The sequence below is a fragment of the Tachysurus fulvidraco genome, chromosome 17, assembly GCF_022655615.1.
Source record: "Tachysurus fulvidraco isolate hzauxx_2018 chromosome 17, HZAU_PFXX_2.0, whole genome shotgun sequence".
NCBI lineage: Eukaryota > Metazoa > Chordata > Actinopteri > Siluriformes > Bagridae > Tachysurus > Tachysurus fulvidraco.
The window spans coordinates 16,735,772-16,759,141 of NC_062534.1; the positions used below are offsets into that span (position 1 = coordinate 16,735,772).

General features: G+C 38.5%; 1 protein-coding gene and 1 long non-coding RNA gene across 6 annotated transcripts in view; one reads left to right on the plus strand and one right to left on the minus strand.

The window, feature by feature from the left end:
- Positions 1-1,225: 1,225 nt before the first annotated feature.
- On the minus strand, positions 1,226-8,675 carry LOC125139260. Of its 3 annotated transcripts, none has more exons than XR_007138340.1 (6): positions 8,000-8,675; positions 7,764-7,896; positions 5,730-5,838; positions 5,567-5,617; positions 4,436-4,703; positions 1,226-3,479 (listed from the first exon to the last, which is right to left on the minus strand). It is a non-coding gene; the product is annotated as an uncharacterized LOC125139260 (long non-coding RNA). The 3 variants fall into 3 exon arrangements; XR_007138339.1 differs by having other exon boundaries at positions 1,226-2,062; positions 3,395-3,479; positions 7,764-8,675; XR_007138338.1 differs by having other exon boundaries at positions 7,764-8,675.
- Positions 8,676-8,722: 47 nt separating this feature from the next.
- Positions 8,723-23,370, plus strand: part of pcdh11 (protocadherin 11) — a 203,261-nt gene continuing 188,613 nt past the window's right edge. For 2 of the 3 annotated variants that reach the window (XM_027135458.2, XM_027135459.2), the window contains exons 1-2: positions 8,723-9,486; positions 17,126-17,707. In XM_027135458.2, coding sequence (XP_026991259.1) covers positions 17,168-17,707 — 540 coding nt within the window. In that variant the 5' untranslated portion in view covers positions 8,723-9,486; positions 17,126-17,167. The remainder of the gene's footprint in view (positions 9,487-17,125; positions 17,708-23,370) is intronic. The other variant, XM_027135461.2, reaches the window with a different exon arrangement.

Here is a 23,370-nt window from a genome sequence, read left to right on the forward strand (position 1 = left end):
TTTGGCATCACATTCGCAAGGGCGTCTGCTCTTATGACTCACATCATACTGCTGTGTACGGTCCCACAGACATAGAGCATGTGCTCATTCTTATTGTTGTGCAGAAGAATAATAATGTCACCTGAATACTGTAGAACTGTTGTTGTAATTATAAATACTGACATTTGCTCATCCCCTTGTTCCCTCCCTTTATATTTATTTTTTTATTTATTTGCTGATCAAAACCTAATTCTATTGGACAGTCCATCCTATTTTTGAACAGAAATACCCTTTTACACACACTTTGGGTGCTCTGTCCCTGCCTGGTTTGCGCTAGCCAGCTAATCTCGGAAGGGAACTTTTGGTAGCGCCGCTATGCTTACAAACATTAACCTCTTCGAGTTGTACAACTAAGACGGCTTGCTAAGCTCACAGCTAATGTAATTAGTTATAGCCAGGGGTATTAGAGTTCTCCGATTCAATGAAATGCTGACTATAGTCATACAAGCTGCCACTCAAAATCTGAAAATGCTTACCGTTATTCCGGTAAATATCAGAAAGCTATTATTTAAACACAAGGAAAACACTCTGGCCATTAAAACCCATACTTACTGTTTATAAACAGTATTTATCGTTTGTATGGATTTAACTCAAAATAAATCCATCATCAGATGATCAAAAGGACTTTGTAGTACAGCATGAGTGGCTTGGCGTTGTTGGGTCCAATTCCTTATGTTGTTTTGCACGCAGATAATACACTTTTTTTAGGATATTGATCTACAATCACGCTCCTTTTGACACATCATCACACTCATTTGTCGGTTTTTGCCGGGGTCGACCAACCATCAGCAGTGACCCAAACCTCTGTTTCGGGATTCAGCTGACGAGATTTCCATTTCAACACATCTTTGCCATCAGCTACAGTATGCAACTGGACATAATATAATATAATATAATATAATATAATATAATATAATATAATATAATATAATATAATATAATATAATATAATATAATATTTAAGGCAGCTTAAAGCAGAAGGATGATCGATTTTCCCACAATATGATCATTTGCTATTATTAATATACACTCTAATAATATAACAATCAGAATAAAGTATACAGCATAATTAGTACACAATAATAATATAATAATATTTGAAAACAAAAAACAACAACAACAAAAAAACAACAGGCCAATTCAATGAAATATCGAATTGAACAAGGTAGGTAAAGTAAAAGCCATTTCAACGAGAGAATCCTTGTTTCACAATGCAACATTAACGACAAGGTGATCATCTTCTCTTCATCTTGCATTCAGTAATTACACTTGGATGCGATATTGTTGGCACCCTCTGTCTGGTTTCATGTGCTACTTGTTGTTATGGTAATGTTGACACTAAATCCCACTCCCCGCATGCTGATTACTTTGTATCGGATTACGTCTAACTTGCAAATAAAGGATATGTATAAGCAGTTCATTCAGAATCGGCACTCGGAATTAATCTATTCGGAATGAATACTGTGGCGTTGCGTGTAAATATAGCCAGTATCTCTTCAGCTTTGCTTATAAGGGATCTAAATCTACATCCAGACATCTGCGATTTTTTGGGGGCAAAATGTATAGTCTAAAAAGTACAGATTGAATATTAAATGCCTTGCCATGCAAATTTAGGCATTCCAAAATATTTTAGGTACTACAATGTCTAGAGAAAGTAGATATTACATATTACATATTACGTATTTGTAAGGAAAATAGACTTGAGAAAGGTATATCAACTATAACATTAAAACCATAGACAGGTGAAGTAAATGACAACGATCATATTGTCACGATGGCACCTGTCAAGGGGTGGGATACATTAGTGTAGCAAGTGTATAGTCAGTTCTCGAAGTGGATGCTCAATGGTAAGTGGGCAATCTGACACAGAGTGTGATGCTCTGGGCAATGTTCTGCTGGGAAACATTGAGTCCTGTCATTTATGTGGATGTTTCTTTGACATGTTCCACCTACCTAAACATTGTATAGACCAAGTACAACCCTTTTGAAGCAATTCAACAGCAGGATAATGCACACAACCACACTGCAGAAAAAAAAAACATGACAAAGAGTCAAAGGTGTTGACTTTACCAAATTCCCCAAAACTCGAATTGATCGAGCATCAGTGGGATGTGTTGGACAAACAAGTCTGATCCAAAAACACAACATACAGGACTCAAGATACAGGACACAACATACAGTACAAGAATCTGCTGCTAACCAAATGGTGCCAGATACCACAGATATCACAGCACCCCTTCAGAGATCTTGTGGAGTCCATGCATTGATGTGTCTTAGCTGTTGTTGCATAGGGAGCCTATATATAAAATATTTTGTGTGTGTGTTTCAGGTCTACCGGAAAACAATGTGATGAATTACTTATACATGCACACAACAAATTGTTCCTGCACTGTTCTGTCTCAGAACACAGATGTTACATGCGGTGATGTACACGGGCAAGCAGCATGACTGTGACACATTAATATTATTTTTCATTCAAATGCAATTCAAAGGACAATCGTTGTTTCTCATTCATAGCAAGATGTGCAGATAACAGTAATAAGCAGTATATTTTGCACTGCCTGGCTGTATATATCACCTAATAAAACATTAAACATTAGGGATGTTTTATATATATATATATATGTACGGTCTTTTATAAAATATTGAATACTGTATTTGGCTACAGAAATGACTCCCACAAGCTTTTTAAAATTATGATAAAAACTTTTCTTTTTCCTGTGATAAAATGATTTGCATAAGTTAATTAATTAAGCTATTAATTAACACAGCACATGTTTGTTTTCTTGTATTTTATGTTTATAACACATACTGTATTGTGTTCATGTCTGAATACAAAGGTCTCTGTACTCTGCATCCAGGATTGCGCTCTTTGATTTACATGTTTTCTTTTTTTCTAATGGCTTCCAAATCATCCCACTCATCATGTTGGTGGTGGCAACTAAATTGTAGAAGACTTACAAAACATTCAAGCATCATTCCATCCACAATTGATGAGAAAAGCCGATGTGACACTGGTTAAAATTGTTGCATAGCTCTTCCATGAAATTAGCTCGATGCAGCTTCAGAAATGCATTTTTATGCCAATTAAACATGCGACATGTTGCCGTTTTTTCTACAAATAGCCTTTAATTGTTTCCCCAGGGAATAAGAAACTAAGGAAAAGCTTTATTTTATAGAGTGCAAAATGCAAGCAAGGTCTGTGGGTTTTAGAATAACCTTGCACCTTCGAGTCTCAAATCTTACATTGCATGAGAACATCACATATTTTACACCTCCTCCAAAAAAAAAAAAAAAATTCAACTGGCTACATTCAGGTGTTTAAAGGTGTGAATGAGTGAATAAGACAGTATACTCATGTATTCATGGTGTGTTCTTCCCATGACTTTTCCCAGGATAGACTCCTGATCCACCATGATCCGAGCAGGATAAAGTGATTACTGAAGATAAATGAAACAAGATCATATCTGATGTGAAAAAAAAAATAAACCTTTTAAAATTATCACATGGAATATATAAAAAGATTACACATGAAATGGAATCATGGTTATTTAGATATAAATTCCAGCTAAGCTGAGAAATCAGGGTCTGTGTGTTCTGAGCCTGACATTATTCGGTCCCACATAAATACGAATCAATGAATCGATGCAAAACTCATTAGTGCATCTCATTTATTTAGCTTTCTTCAATGAATAAACTGCCCAATCTAGAGAAACTAATACAAAATACAATAATATCACTTCACTTAATCTGTTGAAGACATGTAGTATATTAGCTTGAAATGTATTAAGGTTCAGCTTAGGTCAAATGGATTGTCTCTATTGGTCTGACCCTGTGACCTCATAGACATACTGTAGCATAGATCCTCTGCATGTAAGGCTTGTCCACCTGACAAACAAACAACAATCCCTCACCTGAGCCATTACTGAGGTTACTTATCTCTGGTAATTCATTGCAGTCCAGCAGTCATACAATCCCTTCTCATCTCATCTGACTGAGACGCCACATAATGGACAGACAGCCAACGCGGTCTGACAATGCATCAAACGCTGATCTTCCCACCCCCTCAACGATCTGCTTATTACCCATCACACACCCACACTTCTCACCTGATGGCAGCACTCATTGACATTTGAAAATACAGATGGGAGTACACGGAGTTCTCTCCTTCTCTGTCTTTATTTCTCTCTGACGCTTAAGTGTGGACTACACGACACACACGCACATACACCTACATGCACAGCACATTGAGATAAAGCCTCAAAAAGTGAAGGTGATTTAAATAGTTTTTCTTTTTTTTTTCTTTCTTTTTTTTTTCCTTTTTTTAAATCCGAAGCATACCTTCCATAAATTCACGGCCCCGAACGTACAGTATTGAATCAGACGTTTTGTTTACCTTCTGCGCCTTCCTCTCAACAGATGATCTTCGTGCCTGAAGGGCAGTTGCTTTTGAATGCCAGTCTTCTTCTGCACATTGAACCAAGGTCATGATTGTTGCATGTTTTGAAAGCAAAGGTCAAGATTTATAACGCCTTCGCCCCCTCAGACTCCTCCGCAACTTTGTTCATCTTGTTCAATAAGTGATAGCACAAAGGCAGCACATAGGAGGTAACTTTTCTCTCCTCCCTAAGCTCCTCTATATATTGTTTCCATAGAGATTCCTCCTGGCAAGTGATAAAAGATGCAGATTGACTGAGGTATATTTTATCATAAAACATAAAAAAAAAAAAAAATGCATTTAATCACAAGTGGATTTACCAGGTGAATAAGTACAATTGCTTTTATTTGGGCCATAAATAATTTTTTTTTTATAGTATATTTTTTTTTTTAGTGGCCAAGTTATTTTATAAAATATTCTGATAGAAATACTTCCACATAAATAGATTAGGTTCTAAAGAGAGAGAGCAGGTGGGGCATGTCAGTTTGAATTTAAAATGGTATAATAAATATATTTTCTTTTTCACAATTGCAGGGACACCAGAACGAATCTGCTAAAAGAAAACATTTAATTTTAAGAAATTGTGTTTTGCCAAAAACTTTGACTCTGTAAAGGTTTTTATTTCTCTTTCCACCCAAATATCACCTCAGCATTTCTCAAAATTTCAACTTTTAAAGTAACAAATGCTGCAGATGCTCTGTGTTGCAAGACAGGATTTGAGTGGCTATTGAGGACTGTAAAGAGAGAGAGAGAAGCTAGTCTTTCTTTAGAGACAGATGGGATAATACACAGGCGTGTATTATTGCAGGCAGAGATCAATCCTTTCTGAAGAACCTGAATGTTAATACACTGAGGCACACCTTGCAATTTACCTCTGCAGCCCTCAGCAGCGATCCCTGCCCAGCTGTGCCAGACTGATAAGGTATATTAGTGTGTTCTTTTCTTCAATGTTTTTTTTTTTCTTCTTGCTGCTCATAATGACTCATGGATCAGGGAGTGGTGCCAACAGCATGCAGATTAAGGCATACAGAAAAGCCCATTTGATCATATCAGTAGGGAGAGGAAAAGAAAGATTTGTACCAAGCTTACCTCATGGGTCTCATACAATGTTGATACAGAGATTTCAGAAGTGCTGATCTGCTGTAAAAAAAAAAAAAAAAAAAGGAAAAAGGATTTTAATTATGTTAAAGAAATGATTCAAGCAGTGCATGCACTGGTTTAGGTTTTAGTGCAAGAGGTGCAATTAGCTCACCATGTATTCACCTTGACTACACATGTTTTTTCGATCTGATTGCCAATGAAACGTCACAGCCTTCTGCTTTCGATGCCAAAAGGAACCTCCATTCACTGCTGAATCTAATCTAAAGAAAAGCACAGCGGGGTTTGTCTCAATGAGTTTATTGACATAGATCAATCAAGAGGGACATGGAGAGAAAGAAACAAAAGAAACGTGTATGGAAGAAAAATACACTGAACACAATGTTACTAAACACACACACACACACACACACACACACACACACACACACACACACACACACACACACACACAAATACACACATGGAGCTCACTGTACATGCTTTATAAGACACAGTGGAGAAATAACAGGCAATCCATGCCATTCTTTTAGTTCATTAGGAAACAAAGAAATAATAAATGAAGTCTTTTTTCCTGGAGAGGACTGGAGGGATTTTAGCAAATGAACACTTGGGACATTGTCTTCCTTGTTAGATTTATACCAACACCATCCTTCATACTGTACAATGCTGAAGAATCTAGACATTTCCACAGAGGTATTGAGTGTCACAAAACTCCACTACCTCGGCTAAGACAGCAGAGGATGGCTGTCAAAGCACCCATTGAAAGACAATCTGTGGGGGTTGAAGCACCAAGGACAACAGCACTGATAGAAAAATATCAATCACACAAACGTATACAAACGCTCAATTTTTGCTGAAGGCCGCTTCATAGCAGTTAGCATACACGCGTCTTGTCCATTTCAGTACGACCCAAAACAATGTCCAAATGAAAAAAGCAGCGACACCAATTTAGCTGACATGTGTGTGCGTGTGTGTGTGTGTGTGTGTGTGTGTGTGTGTGTGTGTGTGTGTGTGGTGGATTCCATAACTCTATCACAAATGCATAACCAGTTACTATGAAAGTTCATTTTGAGTAGCAAAATAACCCTCTGCATTATTCATGGGCTGTTTTGTGCCTTTTACATTGCTTTAAGCCTTTCAGATTTGCATTTCTTTAACATGCCTCAGAGAAGTCCTTCAGTGTCATAAAGCATGAATCTTAAAAAAAAAAATACCAAGTGATCAAACCCTTTAAGCTCTGGGAATGGGATAACCACATGACCTTAAAACGAAACAGAAATGTCAGTTTTCCCTGCATAAGAAAATTAGGCATTGACTTCACAGTGCAATTTTGTAGGAAACATTTTGTCAGTGAATATTATCATCAGCCCCCCGCTGGGCCTATAACTATAAGTGGTTGATCATTTCTCCACTTTAAATAGATTATGAGGTCAGTGTTCAATTCATTTCCATCCTAAATTTCAAAACCGTGACAGTTGACAGTGATGGTAAATTCTGCTGATGCTGAGTCACGATAACCGTATACTATATTATAAACAGTTTGGCCAACATCATCCATAGATTCTGTGCACATTTCCACAGGCATATGTAACCTTTATTGAGTTTATAATTTATCATCTAAGAGCCACAATAACACATATTGAACAGGGTTCGCTATACAAAGCTGTAGTCTACCAGGTGAATAACAGGCAGCTACTGTTACTAGCCGAGGTAATAGCCGTTGCTTACAAAAGATGCCTAAGGCCACTTGTAATTGCTTGTGATTTGTAACATATTAGTGATGTCAAAATTTATGGTGTGATCAATGTCTACATGGCGAGGGAATGACCTTTATTGAATGTGAAACCATGAGAGCTATGGTGCATTAGCTAAAACATATAAAGTACACAGAAGACATGTTATTTGGCAGGTCTGTACTTTCGTTTTAGATGAATCACATATTGTGGGCACACAGCAGCCCTCAGAGGTTACATAACCTCAATTTACAAATGGGTAGTGTTGCTGCCTTGCAGCCCCAGGATCCTGTGTTCGATCCTGAGCTCGGGTTACTGTCTGTACAGACTTTCCTATTTTTTCCCTGTGTCTCTGTGGGGGTTCTCTAGTTTCCTCCTATGTCTGTGGATTATGCCGTGGGATGGACTAGTGTCACATTCTGAGTGTGCTCCTGCCTTTCACATATGCTTACCTGGTTAGGATCTGCATCCACCATGACATCGACTCGGGTAAAGATTTCTGGTCTGATCACGTTTTCTTTACGTTCCAGCACTCAATCCACTTGATCCACAATTCAGGGTGTTCTCTTGATAACTCTGGATTCACTTTATAAATCCACATGAATTAATTTATTAATGCAAACTGACAGACTGATTAACATTTACAATATGAGTGAGAAAATAGTTATAGGGCAGCATGCCGTCTGACCTTCTGCACGTTTATACAACCTCAGTTTACAAATTGAAGGCATACTGACACCTTCACAGCTCCAGCATTCGATCTTAAGCTTGGATTACTGTCTGTGTTTTCCACACGTCCGTGAGGCTTTGATGTACTTTCTCTGGTTTCCTCCTGCATCCCCAAAACATGCGACGTACTGACGTCCCATTCAGGGTGTTTACATTCTGCAGTACGGTTATGGATTAATCACCATCCTGACCATAATAAAGCAATTAATGTATTTCCAAATCAGGTGAATCTCCATAAAAAATAATAATAATATAATAATAGAGAGAGAGAGAGAGAGAGAGAGAGAGAGAGAGAGAGAGAGAGAGAGAGAGAGAGAGAGAGAGAATATGATAATCATGCTCAACCAAGTAGCTTTAAAGGATGTTGATAACAAATGATAACTTAAAAGAGTTTAACATTTAGAATCAACCACACATACTGCTGGAGGAAAGCAAGTGACCATATAATTGCCAAACCAACACTGCCCCCTCTTCCGCGAAGTGAGCCACAGTCTTCTTCAGCAGTGCGGCTTTTACATGATGGAGGCGGAGACGCCGAGACGTCACCCCGCCCTGTTGCCCTGACGTCACCCGGGAACTCAAGGAGTCGGCGGCGCAAGGGGCGTGTTCACCAAAACTGAGCCGACTGAGCCGACTCATCGCGACCAGTGTCAGATTGTGTGTGTGAGTGAGCGAGCGAGCGAGTGAGCGAGTGAGTGAGCGAGTGAGTGAGTGATGCTGCACCAAGGCGCGCTTTCATCCTCCTCCATTGGGAAGAGCGCGCGCTGACAGCAGTCCATGTTCCCATCCATTCTGCGTTTAACTGTGACTCGTTTCGCCAAACAGTGAGCGTGACAGGCGCGAGAACGCGCTGGTTATGTTCTCAGCGCACCTCAGTAGTGCGCACTTGTGCGTCAGACACACCAAATTCACTCAAACAATCCCTGTGTGGCCCGGAAGACTCCCCTGTTTCCAATGATGACTTGTTTTCTCCCTCCTTCTTTTTTTTCCTTTTCCTTTCTTCCCCAGTTTTTTTTCCCTTTCTTTCTCCCATCCATTCAGAAGTGTTGCGTGTTGAGTAAGCGGCTCGGAGCATCAGTGTGACTGAGAGTGCAACTGAAAGCAGTCGAGTCCATCCGTCTGAAGAAGAGGAGGAGGAGGAGGAGGAGGAATCACGGTGGAAAAGTAAAGCGCAAGGTTTCCAACGCCGTTCTTGTGGACCGTAGACTTTTTTTTTTTTTTTTTTTTGCTTTCTTTCCTAAAGGACACACATCGTGCTGTTTAGCTGGATACCGACTAAAGCTGTTCGATTTTCTCCTGCGAAGAGATTTCTTTTTTCCCCCTATTTCACTCCACTTGAGTCTCAGCTTCACGGCACTTCGTCTCCTAAAGCGGCGATGGCGCTGCGTGACGCGAATTAACAAGAGTTTTATTTTCCCCCATATTTCTCAAAAAAATAAATCAAAGGTAAGCAGCGTCTTTTCTATTTATTCGAGATCAAATATATATCATAAATAATCTGATTGGTATTTTTTTTTAGCGCGTTCTTTATCCAATCTCCCAAATCGACCTGCGTTTATAGACAGGACGCATATAACCGCTGTGCGTAAAAGACTTTTTTTGGATCTTCTGTATCTACTTTTGTTAACATAAGTAAAATACTCACGTATAAAACCCGCTCTCACTAACCTCAGCTCATTCATTTGGTGTAATCTTAATTCGGTGATGCCCAGGATTAAGAAAACCAGCCGGGATTTTCTCCCGATCGCACCATCATTGGCTGTATCATTATTTATACTGAAAAATAATCGACTACAGTCGAACAAGCACCCGGCGTTCTCTTGCCCCAACATCAATCTGTTTAGAGAATAGCCTATTAACCAGTGTGTGCTGTTTAGGCACCGCATAAACATGCTAGACACCTGACGAGAAAGCCACTGAGATCATATAAAGCTTATCTTCAGCAGAATGTTCCAGGGCTGAAAAGAAAGTTAAAGACGGTCCGAGGGTTCGAACCTTGTGCACGTTAACCTGGGCAAGGATTAAAGTTAGGGTTTAAAAAAAAATAAATAAAAAAATGCAAGCAGATGCATGGCATCAGTTGCATGTTGGAGAGTCTACTTTGGAGTAATAAATAAATAAATTAATTAATAATAAAAATAAAAGAAATAAAAAGTTTAGATATGCCAAAAGTCTAGAACTAGTCTAGGGTTTTAAAATATATACCAAGCTGTAGAATTGCATGGGAAATGTGTAGAATTAAGCTGTAGATTTGCAATCCGTGGTTACTGAGTTGCCGACGGTTCGTCACTCTGTAATCGGGCAGCTGATGGGATTTTCCGGAGGATCCATCGAGTCCCGGTTTAATTCTCCATTCTAACCAACATCCGTTACATCCTTCAAGCTTAAACGTGACCTTGAAATATATATTTAGAAAAAAAAAGGCACGCAAAAATTTGTATCTTTTTTATTTTTGTATTCAAGGATATTTGACCAGTGCTGCAAGACTTTAAAGCACACTTAAGGCAAAACAATACTGTTTACATAAAGAATGCATATGTACATTACTGACTGTTTAGTTAAACTATGAAACATTTGCAGTGCTTGTTAGTTGGAGTGTTAGGTCAAGTGTTACTTTTGGACTTATCGTTAGACTACACCAAGATTGAGGATGTCATCTAAACAAAGATCATAACAAACTTTCTGACAAATTTATCTGGAGGTTATTGTTGTCGAAATCAGCAGATTTGAGTCGATAGAATGAAAAATGTGAAAAGTATAACCAAAGTTTCAGCATAGGAAACCTGTTGCCCTTATCCTTCTGGCTATAGAAGTTGGTGATATAGCCTCGAGGGTATGTCTTTTTGTACACGAGAAAGTGAATGTAATGCCTTAACAGTCATTTAAGCTACATTGTTCAAAACTTCTGTACATTTTCAAGGCTACGTTTTTAAGTCAGGAAAGAAATTGATTCCGTGTGACTATATAAAATAAGTCAATTATGTCATGCAACTGACATTTTGTCTTTCCACCGTGAAAAAAAAAAATTGGCAACAAATAAGAGCAAACTACTCTTTTTTGACATTTGAAATAATTTTTAGAATTTCAGAAAGCTACAAACATGTTACACATCAGTAGATGGGTATTTCAAGACAATGTTACTTACAGGGTTAATGATCAGACATGGGCATTATTTTTTTAAACAGCATTTAAGCCTGGGGCTGATTGGCAATAAGTAGATAGTGCTATTCCAGTCCCTGATGGTGATATGATACTTTGCAATGCTAAGCATATTTTATGATGTACAGTATTCCGCTCGCTTTCATCTTCAAAGTTGAATGTAACTATGCTAATCCTGATCTCATCCCCACTATTTGAGTGCCCTCTACTGACAGGTGATTCTTTTTTTGTCCCATTGCGGTTATAATAGATAAATATATTACAAGGGACAATGCTCTTGTTAAATTTTTCATTTCCAGCTAGCAATTAATAGACAACTTTCAAAAATAAACGATGATGGACGTGAAACGTGATCAATTAAACTAGGCATGTCATACGTGTCCGAGAAAAAAAAGAAGCTTTATATTCAGGGAATTTCATAGGCCTAGCAACAGCTCACTTCAGTCTTCATGTTAAAGTGAAAAAGAAAACGTTCGACCGTAACACCCTGACCTTTATGTTGTCTTTTGTACATTTTCTTCCTGGCTATAAAGACTGAAAAATGTTTTTTTGTGTTATTGTATGACAGCCTTTATCAAAGGTGAAATAAGTCCTGTTTTAGAAATAACCCATTCTTTTGCGATAATGAACTACAGAGAGGTTGACGATTATGATTCTAAGGAACATTGGACTGAAAGCGAAACAGCCTTTATCCGTTCTGTATGAGGAAATTTCAGCCTCCTTTGTAGTCTCTGTCAAAATAAATTTAATCCGATAAAATGACGTGTCAGCCGCTGACACGTTTTTCCTCTTGAAGCTGACCGCTGTAACTTGATGGATGCTGGTTTCAGAAATTAAAATCAAAGTTTTATTAAATAATTTTTTTAGGTGAAATTAAAATTCTGACTGTAATTAATGCCTCGCCTTAACGGCCAAACAAGTCTATGCCTGCGTTTTTTTGTTGGCAAGTTATTTCGTTAGTCTACTAATAAAAACTTTTGCCCAAAAACGGCTGACATGGCTCTGCGGCCAAGTAATCTTTGGTGACAGCCATAAATCGACTGTGTTGAATTAAGTACATCTGTTTATCCTTTTCGATTGACAACCTATTTAGTATGTTAATACCTCTGTATTGATCAAGCACAAGCTTTCTGTGTGGCAGACCAACTTTGTGGCTTCACTTTACAATATTGAAACAGGTTTGACCTTTAAACTTCATTCTGGGTCTCTATTAGAGGTTTTCGATCCTATTTTGCATTTGTCTTTACACCTTAGATTTGAAATACAGTGAAATAAGTCAGCGGAGGGTTGTAAAAGTGCGACTTTCCTTGCACAATATAGTCATCCACTTGAATGTACTAGAAATTCATAGCTGCTTCTACTATATTCATGGAGTGTTAAAGCAGAATGATGAATAAAAAGAGTCACGCATGGATGTGAAGCTTGACATCCCGAGTAGAGAGGAGGGAGAGCAGGTAGGGGGATAGGCGGCTGGCAGGACAGAGAATGGCCTCGTGTTGCTGACGGCAGGAGGTTGAGGGTGAATTCAAATAAGACGCTGAAATGTCAAAGAAATGAGGTACATTCAAACCGATTGGGAGCACGAAGCTCGACTGATAAAATGAACAAGTTGAAGTGAGTGACACGCTTTAGGCACTTGTCCCAGATTAACTTCCATAAGCACCTTTAATAATTCTGTGCAACGCCTCCTTGGTTTAATTACAATTCTGACTTCGCTCAGAGGTTATAATCTCTGAATATCATGCAGAATTCACCACCCCAGCTGCTGAGGCAGGAGACACCATACAGACAATTATTCAAAACAGCCATCCCATTGCAATGTAAGCTGAAATGCTCTGGGGCTGCGGAGATATTTTCTTCCTTGACAGCTTGGCTCATAATAAAAACAGGCAGCTCAGTCCATCACATTGTCATGTAAAGAGATCCGGAGTTGGTGTGTTCTTCAGCTCAGGCACCAGAGGGATGGGTGGCTTTTGCCTACCCTGTGGATTCCATGGTCCAGCGCTCAAAATAGATCATCGGAACCCATTGCAAGCAGAAAAAGCATCCTCGGTGACACATGTGATTTCTCTTGACACGAGCTCCCAATGCGCTGGCAAGCTGGAAGTTTTCTCAAAGATTGAGAAAGTTGAACCTTCAAAGCTCTGCAAATCTATCTGGGGTGGAGTTTTGAGAGCCATTCCCAAGAGAAAATCTGAGTGTAAAATGACTATACATGCTCTGCAACAAGATAAACTGTCCTAAATATGGGGAGGAATGGCATGTTTTCTCCCTTGTGGAATTGACTAATCCCAGCTCCATGTCCCTGGACTGAAAATCTCCTTACAAAATGCTAAACAGTGCTCGCTGTGTGTTATGGTGCATACTCTCTCTGCACTGTTGTGTGCTATTTCTGGTCTGTATTGTCAGCAGGACTGTATATGTCATTATTTCGGGATATCGTCAAAATGTACAGAGCAAACAAGTGAGCATGAATTGAATGGCATCCTATATATCCTATAGCTCACAACAGAAAGTTTAAAAGTGCTTTCGGTTTGTTAAGTACATTTGAAAGGCTTTTCAGTGCCACCCTTAATGTAAGGCAGAGCAATGTTCAAAAATCTAGATCATCTTTTCATCTTTTATTCACCACACTGTAATGCGTCCCTTTGCCAGCAAGTTCTCTTCATTATACATTTGTTGGGCAAAGCCTCTGACTTACTGTTTCAGGCTTATCATAGTAGAGTAGGTGTAGAATAATTGCTTGCTCTTGCTGGCCGAAAAAAGGTCCGAACATCAAAAGCAAAACGAATTATGAGTTCCTTGTGTTTTTTTTTTTTTTTTTGCAAAGGACTGCACCGAGCTACCAATTTGTGAATCAGTGTAAAGAATAAGCTGCTCATTGATCACTGCCATGTATATAGTGTGTACAGAGTTCCTCTATCCGGTGAACATTTAATGAGTCTCTCTAGAGGTCCGCTACAGAGCGCACGCTCAGGGTAACCCAACATGCCCTGACAGCACCGACCTGAACTCACCGCAGTTTGCAGTTCTCACACATCAAAACAGGCTCCGTGGCTTTATATATGTAAAGAAGTCTTCCTTTTTGCAGAGAGCTGATGGAATTCCAGTGAGAAATGTCATGCTCATTTCATCAACCGATCATGCATATTTGATGGCGGGGAGCCAATCTTGATGGCTGGAGTGTCTGCTAGCAAGGCCAGGGATGTGTGATTCAGAGATGCACGGATCGGTCTATCAGTCTAGGTGCACAGGACAAGCCCATTTCTTATATACTCTATTAGTTTTTAATTCAAAGAAGCCACAGACATGTAGGTTTAACAACATGGAAAAGAAAAAGATTTTTACTCACCTGAGTAATTAAGTATGACATAAATCAGGATAGTTGAAAAACCCAAAATCCAGGACAAAGCTGTCGACAATCCTGTTATAAGTAACAGTAACCTTCACAGATACGTGCAGTAATCTGTTAGTAATCGGATTGATAGCTGAACCGTATTAAGAAGCCTCCGTCTTAAACGATCGGAACGATCTCGATTCGAATGAACAGGATACAACCAACAGTGTGGTATAGATGGGAAATAAGAAAAACATCAGGCATGTAAATGCCCGAATCAGACTATTTTCTCAGTCACATTCAAAAATATCTTGCAGACACCTGCAGTGGTGCGAATCGGATTGCAATGTTTAGGGTACATATAAATAGAATCACATTAAATGTATTTGTATTGACAAAATGGACACATGTAAACATACCTACTGTTAAAATATCAAATCAAGTCATTTAAGTGAGATACTGTACAGACACACCACACTTGTTCACTGAAAGTTTTCTCAGTTTATGTTGAATAAACAAACACAATAATCATTCATTTCATAATCATTATTAGTGCACGTAAATAGCGACCTAGCTCGTCCTACATCGTTATGTTAGGTTAGCTACCGCTTTTATCACAGAAAACAATAGACTAAAAAACGTCAACGTGCCAAAGAGGCTTGATTAATAAATGAATGTTTTGTCCAACCCAGTGTTCATTAAAGCTCCTTAAATCTGCAAATAACTAATCATGTTAGTGTTATGAATCAGGAAGCTTTTATTTGTGTTCCTCTCTTTTAAAAATGAATTAAATATCCTTTAATGAATCTTTCAGGAAAGAGTGTTTTTTTATTCATGCTGCACTTATTCTACCATCACATATTAGAACCATTAATATACCAAAGTTTATTATTTAATGCAGTTTTTTCCTTGTAAAGTCCGAAGTAAGAATCCGTCAACTCATGGGGCAAAGCTTTTTGGAGTCAGGCGAATTAAAGATGCATAGATTGCACTTTTTAAACTTTCATATTGTTGCCATTGTTTTGATTAGAAGAAAGAAAACTCGACTAGAATGGCTTCTCAGTGCATCTGGGGAAATTACACAAATCACATTTTCTTACAGAAATAGCACAGCATATGAGACTGTGTAAAAGTAACAATAGCCAGACTTTGGGAGTGTTAGGCATCTTCCCTACTGGTTTTCAATTACTTTTCCCACACATAGGAAGGATTGGACACTCTGACAGCATTTATTTATATAATATTTATTTATACGGCTGATGAGATTGGTGTAGATGATTTACAGGAAGCACAAAAATACAAATTCTTCAATCACTTTAGAAATGTCTTTGTGTTCTTCTAGGGGATAATTATGATTATTAGAGTAGGGTTGATCCATTAGATTTGATATGGTCAAGTTTCTTTCAGAGCAAATATTGTTAGGGACTGTAATGGCCATCAAGAGACTAGAGACGTGTGTCCACTTTATATTAACAGTGCTTCCTCATTTTATATATAATAACTGTAAAAGCTAACCTAACAGCACATGTTCAGTGTTCACACACACACACACACACACACACACACACACACACACACACACACACACACACACACACACACACACACACACACACACAGTTTCAGCTGTATGTATTTATATACACTAGGACATATTTACTACTTCCCCAAAGTGTATTTGTTACATGACAGGTTGGTGCTAGGAAAAAACAGTCATGGAACAGATCTGTCCACTAGTCAGAATGCAACTAAATGCATCGTGGGTAATTGTATAAAATGTATAAATGCATAATTATGTAACTGCATTGTGGGTAATTGCATAAAATAGGCTAATTTTCTACACTATAGAAGGATACGACATATATAATATGACACTGCTATTAATGCTAACAGCTGATTTTGGACTAAACATTTTTTTTTTAAGTATCATGGATATTGCCAGTAGAGCTACACAAGTAACAGAGCTACAGTGTTATTTATGAACATGTAGCTGAATCCGTGCTAAAAATGCCCTTCTATTTCTTTTTAAATAATAATTTATTTTGCAATTATATTTCCAAAAATCAACACCAATAACATCAATCCTTTTATATTGGTTTTCTTTTTGTACTGTTTTCTATTGTTGCTGCATTTTTGTGGATGTGTTGTGCTCCAAGCTTTAAATGATTTATTTATTTAGCCATTAAATATCTAATTGGTGTATTTTAGATATTTGTTAGAGGCATTTAAATCGAAATAAAGACAGCCCTGGGCTGTACATTTACTTTATTTGCTGAAAGTGGTTAACAGCATTAATTAGGGTGGTTGTCAAAGTTAAGTGAACCTATACAAGTTCCTTGTTCATACAGTTATCATTTGACGTGGAGCACCAAAGGTTAATTGTATTTAGTACTATAAAATGTTGCTATGTCCAAAGATGTGATATGCAGCCTTTCTCCTCGTTTGTTAAGATGTGAAAGGTCATTCACAAAAAAAAAAACAAGACTAGTGAAAAGAACGCTAATTATAGCCAAATGTGTAATTGTATGTTACATGGTTTCGTAATACAATTATCTTTTCCTCTTCTCTCGTCTTCCCTTATTACCATAGAAATTACAGACCTTCCAAGACAAATCTCCACCCACTCTGAGTATGGACTTGTTGAGCGAATCCCATGTGCTGGTGCTTTTCCTCACCTGCCTGGTGTCACTGTGCTGGGCCCAGGAGAAGGATTACACAGTGAAGGAGGAGCAGCCGGAGAACGTGCGCATCGGGAACCTGCGCAAAGACTTGGACCTAAATCTGGACCCCAATGTTAAGCTGTCCTCAGCCCTGGAGTTCAAACCTGTCTACAAGTCGGGAGAGGTTCCTCTGGTGAGGGTGGAGGCCAGCACTGGTGAGATCTTCACTACGTCGAATCGCATCGACCGTGAGAAGCTGTGCTCCGGAGTGTTCAGCGAGAAGCGCTGCTTCTACGAGATTGAGGTTGCCGTGCTGCCCGACGAGATCTTTCGCCTGGTCAAGATTCGCTTCCTTATTGAAGACATCAATGACAACGCCCCTCTGTTCCAGTCTACTGTCATTAACATCTCCATTCCCGAGAACACAGCTATCAATAACCGCTATCCGGTACCCTCAGCCTTCGACCCAGACGTGGGGCTTAATGGCATCCAGCACTATGAGCTTGTCAAGGTGGGTGCATTGCTCTCCTGTGATTTGTTTAATTGCTACTGCTATTAAATAGATCCTTAAGGAATAAGGAAAATACTGGCACTGTTTGCAGGCTCAGGGTTCCACAAGCAATTTACTGTTCCTTTAAAGCAAGATATTCAGTCCCTCTAGGATTTCACAGTTGTTGTTTTTTTTTTTTTTGGTACGGTTGCAACAAAAATTCTCGATTTTTTTTAATTAGCGAAGCAACTTAAAAATATTGTTGTTTTAAATCACAGAATTGTCTTTTTTAAACCCCTACCAGTGAAGACACATACAGTATATAATTACCTTCTCTGCTGTAATCATGTTTGACGAAGAGAGCTTAGGCTAAATGCATTCTGTAATGAGGTCACATACATCTTGGCCCAAATCTATGGAAAATCTGTAGGCATTCAACAAATGCAACCACCTCCACGTTTGGTTTGATTTTGCAATAATTTCTGCAATCGCAAAACTATGAAATCCTGGAGAGACTGGATATCGACTAAAAACAATATACTGAGTATTAATTTTTCTATTCCTGTCTAAGATGTTTCAGAAAACATGTGTACTATCTCAGTGTTTTAATCTACTCATTCTAACCTCTAGTAATGGAACTCTAACAAATTTCTTTCACACAAATGCACTGTGCGTGCATTCAGACATCTTGTTTTACTCAGGTTTATCTCTGGGTTTGATTAAGACCATAAAACACTTTGAAAGAAAAAAAAAAAAAGAAGAACTACTGCCATTAATATGTGAAAGAGTCATTTGTATCTGCTTGTGAGAATTAGCAGAATCCATGCATTCCATGTCTGATTAAGTCATCAATTTGCATTTTTAAAGCACTGTAGCTGCCAAGGCATCTCTAGTGCAACACTTCATTGCTTGTGCTTGGAAAATGACCAAAGTAATATTACAACATAGCTGCATATTCGAATAAATATGTGCAACGTCTGCTTTTGGCTCGATAATTCGGTTTATTCTTTTTTTTGAACTTGAGAGCAGCCGCTTCCTTCTAAATTGGATATGCAAACACGAATCAAAGGACAGTTCAGTCACGGCGGGACAAAGTGAACGGCGGATACAGGCGAGAGGAAGTATTTTTGTCCTCTGAGCTTGCTGTGAATTTCACTTGAGTAGAATCTGACCGCAAATGCACTTCTTGGACTGTGTCTGGTCCTCTGACAGATAGCGAGTGTGAGCCTGTGATCTCTCACACAGTCCTACTTTACCCAGAGAGACGAGCTGATCTACAGCATGGCGGTGCTTGATTAGCATCATGGCAGCTTTTGCACGTACAGCGAGAGGCTCTGCTCTCAAAGAGCGATGCCAGAGATCCTGTTTTTGCTTGTTGCGTGCTCACGGCATATTCTGGAAAAGCGGAAGCCTTGACTTATGACACAGCCTTTGAATTCTTTCCCTACGCCTGGTTTTAACCACAAGTGCTATGGAGCTGTCGAATGAAATGGTTAGTGGGTGTTGATAGATTGTCTATATCATCATGTCTCTGTTCGATTTAGATTGTAGGCTCACTCTATCATGTGCTTGTTTTAATATTTTCTATAGTACATAGTTCCCTCGTACATGGGGACTTGCTTGGTATGGCGAAGATTTCTGTAAAGAGATGTTTATGGACGGATTACCCGGTATCAGTAGATACACGATAAAGATACACGATAAAGAGAGGCTGGTGAAGAGATGGCTGTTTACAGCTGATATAACATAAGTGATAGCAAGAATTCAGTTGCCTTAGCAAGCTTTCACAATAAATATTGTATTCATCGTCATGAAGGATTTCATTCATCATTGTCCGAAAAGAACAACTCTAAGGTATTAGCATCTCCCAGGAAAGTAATCGCTGTGGGATTGTATTCATATAACAGCATTCCCCATCACGCTTTAGTCCTTATTTGACTGATGCCATATTTATCGTTCCATCAGCATTAGTGTTGCTGTGTCACATGAAATGGTGGACACATCAAGGTCAGTCTGGTGAAAGTAATACTATGCATTACTGGGGAGAGCTTTCCATTAGAAGAGATTTTATCACTTAAAAAAGAGTCTTTTTTTTTTTTTTTTTACAAGTTCTGTCTCGAGGCATGTGGATCAGATCAGGCTCATGGGATAAAAATATTGACTTTTCTGTTGTGGGTTCCACCCCACTCATTGTTATTTTCACTCCACCATTTAAGCACTCTAACCCCACATTAAGATACCTATCCCTCCCTTTCCACCACTTAAATGGCTCATGGGGGAACTATCACTATATGGTGGTTCTGTGCTTAAATAAAACACTACAAAAGGCTTTCCTTATTACTCAAGCCAGGATCTCATTACGTCTGATGCTGTGTTAACATTGCTGGTATGTTTAGTCTTGTTCCGGTAAGCTAATATGTATGCATATTTAATTTGGCACTTACATTGTTGAAGCTCTATCAGTGGCAGCCAAGGAGGTGATGCACTCATTAAAACATTAATGATCAAGAAGTGACAAGTGAAGAAGTGACTGGCATGCCATGAGACCTTTTTTTTTTTGTAAACATTTCCATTCCAACCTAGCTATAATGAGCTGTCTTCTTTTTGAACAAACTAATTATCATGAGGCTTAAAGCTGATCAGTCCAGAAGTTTGTTACCTTGGGGACAAATAGGTTGTGAGAAAGAGCACTCAAGGTCTGTGGATAGTCATTAGCACAGTGTGTTTAAAGCTTTTCCATGTGTGTGTGTGTGTGTGTGTGTGTGTGTGTGTGTGTGTGTGTGTGTGTGTGTGTGTGTGTGTGTGTGTGTGTGTGTGTGCGTGCGTGTATGTGTGTGGAGAGGAGGGGGTATGTCAGTTTGAGTAAACATACAAAATAGATCAAGTGCAAGCTTGATGGTGATGGCTGACTAATTTCAGATAGTGCCCTGGACAGAACATAGGAGGCTTCCAGCCATACTGCTTACTTTCATTTGGTTCCAGTTATCATTTGTGGCTGAATTTTGGCTGGGGGCTGGTCCAGTGAGACAGCTCTTGTGTTTTGGTCTTTGCCAAATGGTTTAAATTGGATCAAAGTTGGTAACAAAAGAGAAAGGGGGAGCACATGGTCAGGGGATTGAGAAAGAAAGCGTTTAAGTCTTTATAGCCTCATTTGTAGGGCTGCACTCAACATCTAGCCATGGTCTTGTACATACAAAGCCCTATACATCCATGCTAGATATAGATTTATACTCCACTTTCTCTGTTAACTTCATTCAAGGTCATATTAGCGATTCATGACGTTTGAGGAGTCACTGATTTAGCTGTCTTTCACAGAAACTATATGTTTTTAAGGTTCCTTAGACTTTTGAGATGCATTGTCACTGTTGTATGTGTATCTTTATTGTGTGTTCTATAGTTGGTACCAATTTTAGCATCTTCTGGGGGTTATCCTCCTAAGAAATAAATTCACCTTATGTGTTTCTCTTAATAAGCTGCAGGTCAGGGGGAATAAATATGGAACGAATCCCAACCAGCATGCATATTATTTTCAGATGATTGTCACTTCCCTTGGGCTGGTGATTCATGCTCTTTTGACTCTTTCTTAGCCTGCCTGAAGGTAATCACAATCCCCAGCCTCATTCTGTATGGGCTAAACTGGAACAAAAGTGTTGCTTGATAACTCATGCAGCCCTTGGCCACAGGAAAAAAAGCTAGTTCTATTAGATCCAGTGGGTATTGTCTTCAACTGTGCGTGTAAACACAACCAGATATAGACTACTAAAAGTTTGACTAAAATATATTGTATTCACATGCCAAATAACCCATGGCAATGCCATGGAAATTGTGCAAATAAAGAAAGGAATATACAATAGAGACAACATTTTTTTTTTTTTTAGGAAAAAAGCACATAAAATATTTTCAATATTAAATTATATGTAATATTATTACTACTACTACTACTACTACTACTACTACTAATAATAATAATAATAATAATAACTGAACAATAATAATAATAAACATAATTAATAATCATTATTTGTACACTTTTAAGGTTTTTTCCTCTGTTTTTTTTTTGTTCAGTTTAGACAGCACTGCCTCTTCATCTAAAAACCATATCAAACAATATATATGACACATACCTTACAATGCAACACTAAAATCTTATAGCAAATATTATCTATTTTAATTAGCGAGTATGAGAATATGAAATTTCTCCAATAAGTATTGCCAATTATACTCTTGTGTGACAGAGTTTTATTTAAACATTAAATTCACGTTCCTTTTGACATGTCAGTTATTATATACAAGCAATTGTAACAGGGTTAATTCCTATAAAATTTCTCAAGCTTTCTGAAGAATTCATATGGAACTAATGTACTGATTTATTATTGAGCAAATATATAAATATTCAAGCCAAGATGACAGAAAAAAATGCATGGTTTACTCGATTAAAATATAAGCCTTTTTATAAGAAAGCAACAAAAATTTACTCCGATCTCACACCAGCAGTGAAACAAATAGGAATCATGGAAAGATTGCATAGCAACGAAAACTCCAGCAACACTCACACAGTAGCAGCATATTCACAATAGCACTCAGTCTAATGAAAATTGGAACACACCTCACCATGTATAAACGCTAGACTTTCCCTGCATGCACTATGCTTTACGAAGGAAAACATGCTAGTGGCAACACTTTCAGCTGGGAGGTCGGCAAGAAACAACAGTGTGCTTTATAAAAATGTGGACACAACCAGCTGACCCCAGGCCCCGACTGCTTAAAATACGAGTGCCACATGTCTCCGTTCTCACTCTTCCTCCGCCCTTTATTCAAGTTCTCCCTCACATACTTATTGCCTCAAGCTCTAGTCCTTTCTCTGTGATGTTTACCTTTCACCATACTGTACTCTTTCTTCACGTCTTACCCTAGCGTCCTTTCGGGGTCTGTAATCTCCCTGTCCACACAGTGTACCTTAAATAGATCACAATCAGAACCCAGCAACCCCCTTCTCCAATCTGAGGTTCATTCTGGTGGACCCTTTTCACATTTCCTGAAGTAGCCTTTGGAGGGTAATGCTGCCTCAGCTGCAACAACAACAATGCAATGAAAGAAAGCCAAATGGAATCAACCTCCGTTTATAAGATGTATTATAGAAAAACGGTGAACTGCTGTGGAATCAAAGAAACAGCTTGAAATATCAGCACAAGTACTGTTTCGGGGGTCAAAGATAAACCGGTCAACACGCAGAGTTTACCTCAAGTTCATGAGGCTCGTCATGCTCTTCATTGATTGGTAGCATCTAGCTGGTTGTCGAATACATTAAGACAAAAGCAAACAAAAACACTCATTATTCTCGCCGTAAGTTTGAACTCCCACATACCGTAGATGCTGATTAGCTAGAAATACAGCTAGCTGACTTTAGCAAAAAAAAAAATGCTATCTGTGATACGTGTTCTTTATTTTTATCACTGTTATCATTCTGTTGATAAGTCCTTCAAACAATCTGCATTTGTAAAAGTTGTAAACAACAGAAATGTGTGTGAAAAATTATGAAACAACACTAACCACACATCTAGCTACACATTATCAATGCTAACCTTAGTTAGCTGGCTGTAATTTACACTTCATCCAAATATTCTATTTAATTCCAAACATTCTAGTTGGGTTTGGCTTTTAAATTCTTTCCCCTCTTTTTTCCA